The sequence below is a fragment of the Mastomys coucha genome, unplaced genomic scaffold (assembly GCF_008632895.1).
Source record: "Mastomys coucha isolate ucsf_1 unplaced genomic scaffold, UCSF_Mcou_1 pScaffold12, whole genome shotgun sequence".
In the NCBI taxonomy this organism is placed as follows: domain Eukaryota; kingdom Metazoa; phylum Chordata; class Mammalia; order Rodentia; family Muridae; genus Mastomys; species Mastomys coucha.
Window position 1 is genome coordinate 91921611 of NW_022196894.1, and position 10533 is coordinate 91932143.

General features: G+C 48.1%; 1 protein-coding gene across 6 annotated transcripts in view; it reads right to left on the reverse strand.

The window, feature by feature from the left end:
• The window catches only part of Cldn14 (claudin 14), a 90536-nt gene that overhangs the window by 5191 nt on the left and 74812 nt on the right, over positions 1-10533 (reverse strand). Inside the window, exon 1 of one of the 6 annotated variants that reach the window (XM_031364819.1) lies at positions 4779-5225. The exons of 4 other annotated variants lie outside the window; for them this stretch is intronic. In XM_031364819.1, the coding sequence (XP_031220679.1) occupies positions 4779-5022 (244 nt within the window). In that variant the 5' untranslated portion in view covers positions 5023-5225. Of the gene's footprint in view, positions 1-4717; positions 5226-10533 lie in introns of those variants that run through there. One more of the 6 variants, XM_031364818.1, reaches the window with a different exon arrangement.

The following is a 10533-nucleotide window of genomic DNA, read 5'->3' on the forward strand; positions in this document are numbered from 1 at the left end:
GGGGGGTGGAAGGGTGGGGGAGGGTGAAGAGCGCGGTTGCTCAGAGGTTGCTTAGAGGCCGCAGGGATGTGCCCACAGTTTGGCTTCACAATGAGAGACAAATGGTCGGAGTGGTGGCGTTGGGCCACTGGACAGATGGACTGTGAGGATGGACAGCAATGGAACGTTGCAGGGCTGTGGCTGAAGCGGGTGACTCTGGATGTCTAGCTATCTGGCCCAATGTTATTTTTGTGTCCTTGCCTTAAAGTTTGGGGTAAGGTTAACATTTAAAGCAGTAGAGGGGGTGTTATTTTCTTTTTTCTTCCTTTTTTTTTGGTTTTTCAAGATAGGGTTTCTCTGTGTAGCCCAGGCTGTCCTGGAACTCACTCTGTAGACCAGGCTGGCCTCAAACTCAGAAATCCACCTGCCTCTGCCTCCCAAGTTCTGTGATTAAAGGCGTGTGCTACCACAGCCCAGCTCTTTCTTTTCTTTATTCTTTTTAATTTTTAATTTTAATTTTAATTTTATTAAAATTTAATTTTATTTAATTAATTTAAATTTAATTTTAATTTTAATCTTTTTAATTTTTTTAACCTCAAGTTTGCTCTGTAGCCAAGCGTAACTTCCGACCCTCTACACTCTACCTCAAAGTGCTGGGCTTGCACACGAGCCTTCCGTGCCTGCCTTATGTGGTGCAGAGGATGGAAGGTTTGAGCATGTTAGGCAAGCACTTTACCAGTCAATGATACTGTGATATATGTACTTTTAATTTTCAATTAATTTCAATTAAGTTAATTGATTAATCTGTGACAGGTTCATAGAGCCTAGGCTGGGCTTGTAATCAAAGATGTCTTTGAACTTCTCGCCTCTATTCCTGAGTTTGGGCATTACAGGTGTGAAGTACCACACCCACTTGGATGGGTGCTGGACCTCACACCCAGGGCTGTGCACACTAGGCAAGCACTCTACAAACTGAGCTACAACCAATCCTGTCTGTACTTTTTATATGTTTAGAAGTTAAAAGTGAACTGGGTCAGTGATGAGATTTTAGGCTGTATATGATGAGAATTCACGGGCTCAAAGAGAAGGTGGCGTGTGGCCCCGTGGCTTGTCTCTCACATGGATACTGTAATCAGGCCGTGCACAGGCTCTGGGGCACTCTGGAGGGTAGAGGTTACTCTTGCCTGCTTTCAAGTGAAGCCCATTTCAAATAAAAACACAGACCCTTGTTCAGAAAGCATTGAGTATTTCAAATGGTAGCACCACCCAATGGTGTTCACAGCTAAGTGAGCATTTCGGGGTTTGGCTGGCTCCTTGGAACAGGCCACACACATCAGGCACACAACCCTGTGTGTGGCGGTGGACCTAGGAACTGGGCACTGGGCTTTTCCCCTATTAAACAGACAAAAACATCTGGTTGGGAGTTTGAAAGAAGCAGGGGACTCTCTTGCAGTGTTCTGTGGTACAAAAATATGGTTTCATGTGCTCATTTTTTCTTAAGTGTAGCCTGGATACCTCTGTGAATTGAGTCCAAGGAGGAGACTTTCAAATACAAAGCTGCTGCTTCTCTCCTGGGCTCAGGAGCAGCGGCCAGGCCAGCAGAAACAGACCTGGGCTCCTAAACAGAGTTTTCATATCTCTCTTGTCAGGAAAACTACGGGTCCCCGTGACAGCCCGCCTATTGAGAGGGAAGCTACAGCCTTCCTTTCTTTCATGTCACCCAACAGGAGACACGGGAGAGGCTGCCTCTGTTCAGGCTTTGTAGCCACCATCAAATGGCCCATTTGTTGTTGCTGTTGGCAGATCCCCCCAAAAGCTCATGGTCCTGGCAGCCACATGTCCTGTAAACTCTGTGGATACTCATGGTCTGAATAAGAAATACACAGACTGTCCGGCAGTGGTGGTGCATGCCTTTAATCCCAGCACTTGGGAGGCAGAGGCAGGCGGATTTCTGAGTTCAAGCCCAGCCAGGTCTACAGAGTGAGTTCCAAGACAGCCAGGGCTACACAGAGAAACCCTGTCTCTAAAAAACAAAAAACAAAAACCAAACAAACAAAAAGAAATACACAGACCAAGCAGAAGGAGCTGAATGAAAAGCTCCAAGAATCCCTCCTGAGCTGGCAACATACACGACCTGCATCTTGAGAAGGTGCTGCTACGAGGCTGACTTTGATACTAATGTACTACAGAGGATCTTTTCTGATGTAGGCAAAAAAAAAAAAATGATCGAAAGAAAACCGACAAACATATTCAGTTTCACTGCTTTTTATCTATACACATATAGGCATGCATACCAACATGCATGCGGCGTGCGTGCACACATGCACACATGCATGCATGCATACTCATACATACCGGGACTGGGGCTATAGCTTAGAGGATAGAACCACTAGCTGTACACACCTGAGGGCTATGCAGAGTCTGATACGTGGAACCCACAAATACCTGGATGTGGTACCCTGCATCTGTAATCCCAGTGTTTTTATGACAAGATGGGAAGAGAAGAAGCTCCCCCATCCAGCTAGTCAGAGTACACAGTACAGCATCAGAAACACGACAGACCCTGCCTTAATAAACAGAGTAAAAGGTGAGAGCTGACCCCCAGAAATTGACCTCTGACCTCCACATGCACGACCTGCCCCAATGAATAAATGCTTTTTTAAAATGGAAAACAAGAAATGCGTATTAGTAATTGTGATGCTGACTGTTGTCAAGCTCCAGAAGCCAACATTGGAAAGAAAACTCTGGATTTCTTCAAGGGAGTTAGCTGAGGGACGAAGAGTCACAGTAAACATTGGGAGCACTGTTCCAGGGGCTGGGAGCACCGACTGAATGAGAAGGAGCAAGAGAGCAGCCAGCCAGCATTCATCTCTTCCTTCTGACTGTGGGTGCGCCCGTGTGCCTCATGTCTCTGCTGCAATGGCTCTTCTGCCTCAAACCTCAAACTTTGTTTTCTTCCTTAAGTTGCTTTGGTCACAGCAACTAGAGAAGTCACCAGGACAGCTGTATTCTCATGGCACCCCAAGAAGGAGTTGCTTTTCTTCCTGTGTGGTTTTTCCTGCACATGTCTCGTGAGACATTGGTCCCATTGTACAGATAAGAAAGTAAAATACAGTCAGTCTCCAAGATTGGTGGATCACAAGCATCCAGATAAGGACAGAGGCGGGCACTGAGTGACGGCAGGCAGACTGCTCAGTCTCCGTGATTCACATGGCCACCCTGAGGCAGGGGCTTCCCCGGCCATGAGGCAGGGGATTCCCAGCCATGAGGAAGATGCTAAGATGATACAGAGAGAGCCTGTGAGCCCAGTTGGGAGCACAGCAGCAGATGCAGGGAGCACAGGGCTGAGGTTTGATCATTCCTATGGATAAGGACCAGGAAGCTCTGAGCTCACAGGCTGTCTCAGATCCACGTAGAGACCTTGGGTCCAGTATCACCAGTGACCCTCTAGTTTGCCAACTTCAAATTTAAACCCAGGGCCAAAAGGATTTAGACCTTCAAAAGTGTAAGAGTTAAACCTCCAAATATCCCCCAGGTCTGGAGATCTTTTCAAGATGCTGCTTCCAAGTCCCTTTCTAGTTTCCTCAGGGTTCTGTCATCTATCTTGGGAAGTCTATGGCTGCTGCTGAGAATGTGGAGTTCTGAGCAGCTGAGGGTTTTATATAAAATTGCATAGGATTTCCCTTCTTTATGACATTTTTTACCTTTATTAAGAGAGAACCAAGCTGGGCAGTGGTGGTGCATGCCTTTAATCCCAGCACTTGGGAGGCAGAGGCAGAACTCCCATCAAAAGGCAGGGTTGTTGGGCTGGTGAGATGGCTCAGCGGGTAAGAGCACTGACTGCTCTTCCAAAGGTCCTGAGTTCAGATCCCAGCAACCACATGGTGGCTCACAACCACCTGTAATGAGATCGGACACCCTCTTCTGGTGCGTCTGAAGACAGCTACAGTGAATTACACTGGAGCAAGCGGGGCCAGCAGAGGTCCTGAGTTCAATTCCCAGCAGCCACACACATGATGGCTCTCGGCCATCTGTACAGCTACAGTGTACTCATATACATAAAAAAAAAAAAAAAAAAGGCAGGGTTGTCAGAGCTTAAAATTCCAGCCCTGGAGAGGTGGTGGGTCCCTGCCTGGGTCCTCTAGCCAGCCAGCTCACTCATCTGTGATCTCTAGGCTAAAGAGAGACCCTGTCTCAAACAATAAGGTGGAAAATACTCAAACACATATCCTCAGAATCACACACACACACACACACACACACACACGGTGGGGGGGTTGGATGGATGGATGGATGGATGGGTGGGTGGGTAGATAGATAGATAGATAGATAGAGGATTCTCCTTTCCCAGGTGAATGTGTGTGAGCTTGGGGCTCAGGGGCTCAGGCAGAGGTTCCTGTGAGGAAGAAGGTCTCCCAAGGCAGAAGTTATGAACAGCAGCTGAACCATGCTGGTTCTCACAAGGAGTCAGAGCAGAGAGACAATGATAGACAATGATGCTACCTCCCAAGCTGACACGGAGTCTCCAAGCATCCCATTCAGCTCTTGCTCCCAAATCGAGACCCAGAAGTGAACAGGGAGCTTTGCCCACATACTGTGGGACCACATTCCTGCCCTCCCTAGGGCCTCAGCCCTGGGTTGCCCTTCACTCCCCATGTCTTAGGGTCCCCCTCAACACCCAGGCCCAAGGACCACAATGAATCCGCTGACCTGCCTTCCAGCTCACCCACCCACACACCTGGCAGACAGGGCCCAGCTTTGGAGGTAAAATGCCTGCCGGTCGCTGTCACTCTACTCACATACAGAACAGCTCAAGTCCCATCCACCTCGATGCTCTGACTCAGGTAGACCACGGAGACACAGCTGGACACTGATGTCTTCCAGCTTTGCCTCATTCCCCAAATGGAAGCTCCAAGGCCAGGGTGTTTGAGAGACAGTTGTCTGGTCAATTACGGTCTCTGAGTCGGGCCTGCGTGGGCACACATGCCCTCTGGTTAGAAGATTAACTAGCGCCCTACAAGGTGGCCCTGCTGAGGCAAACATTCAAGACCAACCGGAAATGTCATATCTGCATTTGGAACAAGAATGCCAGAGATACCTACGCATGGCCGTCTAATGGGTGCCTGAGGTTGGCAGGTGAAAGCTCACCTCTCCTACCCCTGTCCAGTGCCTGCCTTTTCTGGCTTCCCCGTTCTGCCTTTGTTGGCTTTGTCAGCCACTAGACTCCTGCACCGCAGCTGCTGGCCACAGAGACTCATCCCCCTGAGCTGCCCGCCTGACAGGTGGCCCCATGTGGACTTTTTCCTGGTTGAGCAATTTGTTTTCCCAATCCTGATGAGTGCTGTGAGGGAAATCTGAGAGAGGAGCAGCTTCCCTTTCTCGGCCATTTCTACTATAATGGCTGAGGGATGATTCAGATGATGTCTGTAGGTAGGAAATGACCCTGAGTAGGTCAAGGGTCGTAGCGCTGAATGAAGGATGTTATAACAGGAGTCGAAAGGAGATGCCAGCCTTCTCAGGAGGCAGGAGATGGTGGCCTGGAGACCTCAAAGTGGCCCAGGGACCTGTCCCTGATGGGCATGCCTCCAGGCCCTTCAGGTGTCTAGAGTGTGGTGTTTGGGACTCCAGGGTGTGCTGAGAACCACTGAACTGTCTTTCTGATTGATTCCATTACTCTCTATGCTACCTCTCATGGCACTTCAGTCATGGGGACTTTAGAGGGACGCTGTGGAGAATTGTGCTGGGCAGATGGCCCTGGGCATAGCTGGACACAAAGGAAAGGGGTCTTACAATCTTCTTCATGAGAATGTCTCTCAATAAGACCCCTCTCATTAAGCCCTGCCCATCAGCTCCCGTTAGTGCCACTTTGAGGGCCAAAGCTTGATGTGTGTAGACATCAAGTCCTCGGTGTGACAAGGTTGTGCCATATATTTTATAAATAAATATGAAAGTATAAATCCCAAACCCTTGAGGTGACAGTAGCCAGCCATTCATGAGGAAGTTGTTCTAAGCATCGAGTGTTCTCCATTAGGAATGAACACACCCTCCTCCTGTCTGTTCTGCCTGTGGCTGAGAAAGAGAATGGGCCACATTAGGGATTAAGGTCATAACTGTGAACTTCTTTTTTTTTATTTAAAGATTTATTTATTTATTTATTATATGTAAATACACTGTAACTGTCTTCAGACACACAGAAGAGTGTATCAGATCTCATTATGGATGGCTGTGAGCCACCATGCAGTTGCTGGGATTTGAACTCAGGACCTTTGGAAGAGCAGTCAGTGCTCTTAACCACTGAGCCATCTCTCCAGCTACGACTGTGAACTTCTGACGGTGACCTCTTCTTTCTCAGGAAGCCTGGTGCTCTGGGAGGGCTCACCCAGCCTGCGAGCTCCCACAGGTAGAAGTGTGCAGAGCCTGCAGCAGACCTGGTACACAGACTGCTCTGGGTCAACCTTCTGCTACACCTGCTCTGGACACACACCCTGCCTCCTGATTGCTAGTTCTCTAACACACATGTCTGCTAAATGCCAACATCACACTCTAAGTGTGCCTTCAACCTTATAATTATCTAGGCACCCTCCTCATGTGGATGGTGCCTAACGAGGTGTATGCACAGGAGGAGCTGCTATTATTGCCAGCCATCTTGTCTGGTTGCCTCACCCAAGGCTTCCTTCCTTCCAGACAAGATCTGAGCTCCCACCTCCTCCTTGCAGTCTTAGTTGCCAGCCCTTGCTAGAGCCACCAAAAATGGCTGTTCTGAGAAAGGGTTTTGAGATTGGGCCCTGTATTCAGGCAGTGGGTGGCAGTCCAGAAGCGGCTGTATGTCCATGTGTAGCTATCAAGGAGTGTTCTGATAAGTCTCCTTGTCTGTGTCCAGCTGTAGAGCATGCCTGTCACATCGGAGGGACTAGCAGGACTTTGCAGGGGCCACAAAGTTCTAAAATATTTCAATTGCCATAGACTAGAAAGCACAGGAATCAGGAAGAAGGCAGAAGCATGTTCGAAGCTCTCAGACACCATCAAGGCCCACAGAGAGGGGAATAGTGCGAACTATAGGAATATTCCATTTAATATATTTGTGTAATTAGGGTTACTTGTGTCCTGCTCTGCCCTTCCCCAAATAAGCACATGCGCTCTCTCTCTCTCTCTCTCTCTCTCTCTCTCTCTCTCACACACACACACACACACACACACACACACACACACACACACACACATACAGACTCTTCCTCTCTCCCTCTCCCTCTCCCTCCCCCCCCCCTTTCATTCAGGCAAGTACATGTGTAAATCTGGACTTTGATGACTTTGATAGGGGGCTGGAGAGATGGCTCAGCAGTTAAGAGCACTGGCTACTCTTCTGAAGAACCCAGGTTCAATTCCCAGCTCATAACATGGCAGTTCATAACTGTAACTCAAGTTCCAGTGGATTTGAATCCCTCACACAGACATACTTGTAGGCTAAACACCAAATGCACATAAAAATAAAAAACAAATAAATTATCCAAAAAGAAATAAATGAGAAAGAAAGAAAGAGAGAGAGAGAAAGAATTAGACTTTGATAGTGCCAAAGCCCAATGATTCTAAAAGTCTTCAGTAAATAAGGTAATAGAGATGGCTAAAGCAGAGGAGGGCCCTCCTAGTGTTAGCCAGGAGGCCGTGTGCCTCTTACCACGTGTGGTTATAAAGCATTAGCCAAGAGCTTTTGCAGCTTTTTGCAGCTTTTCCAGAAAGCCACTTAGGGATCCATGGGACCTTGGGCCACAGTTCTGGTGCTTAAAGGACCCCAGGTACCTCTATGTGCTGTCCTCACAGAGGGGCCTATGCTTTAACCAGGAATCTCCCCAATTCTATTTAGAGGCTACCCAGAAAATAAGAAGCCATGCACCCAGCTCTTAGAAACAGAACAGCCAGGACTGGGTGTGCCACAGGAGAGCAGGGATGGGAGCCCAGAGGCAAGCTGGACAGACCCCATCATTTTAATTGCCAAGTACGCTTGGACCTGTCCGTGTCGGCTTCCTGGCAGTTTGTGTTTGCCGAGGACATGGTGTGACACAGGATCCTAGTGTTCTCTCGTAGCCCGGTAATAAAAGCCATCTGCCTGAAGCCTTGTTTTGGAGCAAGAAAGGGTATGAACAAATAAGCAAATGCTCATAAAAGAACAGGAGATGGGCTGCTTCAGAAAGTGGGGACAGGCACGCTTGCCACAGGACAGCATTGCCGGAGGCTGGGGACTTCCAAAGGTAAGGGCCATTGTGAAAACACAGATGGCACAGAAATAGATGTGGTACATGTAGGAGGGTGAGTCACATGATTGGGGCTAACTTCTTCCTAGAACTTGTGCCATACCTGGGGTCCCACCACTTCAGGAAGAGCAGAGACCTGAAGCCTTACCCACAAATCCCTGCAATGAGTCCTTGTGTGCATGCCCCCTCCCCGAACTCACATCTATACAGAACTTTAGGATATCACCATGCTTGGAAGCAGGGTCTTTGTAGATGTAATTAAGAAGTGATGAGCTGGGCATGGTGAGAGGTAGAAGTTATCCCACGAATTTGAAGCCAGTCTGGTCTATATGATGGATTCCAGGCTAGCTAGAGCCACACAGCAAGATCCTGCCTCAATACAGAAAATAGGATGAGATCACAGACGGTTGAGATGGACCCTCAACCCAGTGCCAGGTGTCCCTAAAGAAAAGGGGAGGGTCATGTGAAGGCAGAGAGTGACACTCTGCATGCCAGGGGCGGTGGGGAGGGGTCATGTGGAGGCAGAGAATGAGCTGACACTCTGCACGCCAGGGGCGGTCACAGTCCTCCGATGTTCTTCCTAGAATGTTGACAGAGACATAGGTTTTCCTAGTTTTATCTTTGACCCACAGTCAGTCTGAGGACACTCAGCCAACAGGCACTGGAGGCCAATTGTGACATTTGTTTCATGTGTTTCATGGATGGTCCTTATTCCCTCCCCCCCACCGCTTCTACCACTGTGAATGTCCAACTTTTAACACTTTTCTGCACCGACTGATACAACTTTTTTTTTCTTGTTGCCACTATGTAGATTACATGGATTGGTCTTCAAATACTGAACCAATCTTGCATCCCTGAAATAAATCCCATTTGATTATGGTGTGTAACATTTATTTGACATATGTTATTTGTTAGTATATATTTGGTATATAAAAATATAATGTATTATATATCATGATATATACTATATATAATGACATATACTTGAATATGGTATATTATATATGACACCATCATCAAATGGTATATATATTATATGCATATATATATATGAATTCTATTGACAACATTTTTAGGTGTTTTTAAGTAAGTTAGGCTTCTCAGTTGCCCTTACACCTCTGTAGTGTAGAGGACTTTCTCAAATGTCCCCAAAGTGGGGATAGCATGCATCCAAGAGTCTAGCTGCAAGCCAGTGACTGCAAGAGGCCGACCTTGACCGGGGACAGAGTGGGAATCCCACTGGCTTGTCAGGGAATTACATATATGAAAATCCTGTTATACCAGGCCCTCAGTCTTTGGTCCCCTGCTGTCCTTGGTCCCCTGGGTGGATGCCCAACAGGCAGACCCAGGCTACATACAGGTCCTGGACATTCACCGGCAGGCATGTGCACAGGCCCCCAGTGGCCAGAGAAGAGACTGGTCACATTACTAGCTCAGACATGGCAGGTAATTCTAAGAAGGTGGATGCCCTTAGGGGATCTCCGTGGACTGGTGGCTCACCCTTTCCTACTTTGGAATTTGCAGGGGATGGCAGTGTGAAGATCAGAGGACAGCTCTGTGGGGACAGCCCTGTGGAGTCGGTTCTCTCCCCACCTTTACATAGGTTCTAAGGCTTGCATCTATGTTGCCAGGCTTGCAGAGCCAAGTCACTTTATCCACTGAGGCTGAGTCGTCGCTCCAGCCCTATCCTTTTTTCTTCAATGCTGACAATGGAGTCCGGGGTTTTATACATGCTGCAGGTATGAGCTACATCTTGCTTGGCCACTGAGCTACATCTCTGTACACCATCGGAAAAATCCTCTAGCTTCCCGAGGAGGCTTAGAGAACTTTACCAAGTGTACATCCTATGATATGAACTTAGAAGATTTGCAGAAGCGGGGAGCACACCCCGGGGCGTGACAATCACCGTACCTGCTGGCTTCTGCTTCGAGGACCCGCTGCTATAGGGAGTGGGCACGGATACCCACTAGGCTCCTAGATGTGCTATGGCTACCCTCCTTCCCTCTCTGGACCCTTCTTCCTGACTTTCTGTTCTCTCTCAAGTCCCCGACATTAGTTCTTGTGTCTCCCCGATAATCATCAGTCCCGTGGGACCTCTGTCCCACATTTTCTGCAATGGCTCACAAGAGGTGACTTTCCAAGGTTCTGGGAAAGTCATAAGTGTGGGGGCACGAATCAACGCAGTGTACCTCCCCACTGCCCCTGAGTCTCACTGGAGACCAACCCTGCACCTATGCTCATCTCAGGCCACACCGTCCTAAGAGATTTCTGGTGTAGGACAGACTTTTTTTTTTTTTTTTTTTTTTTT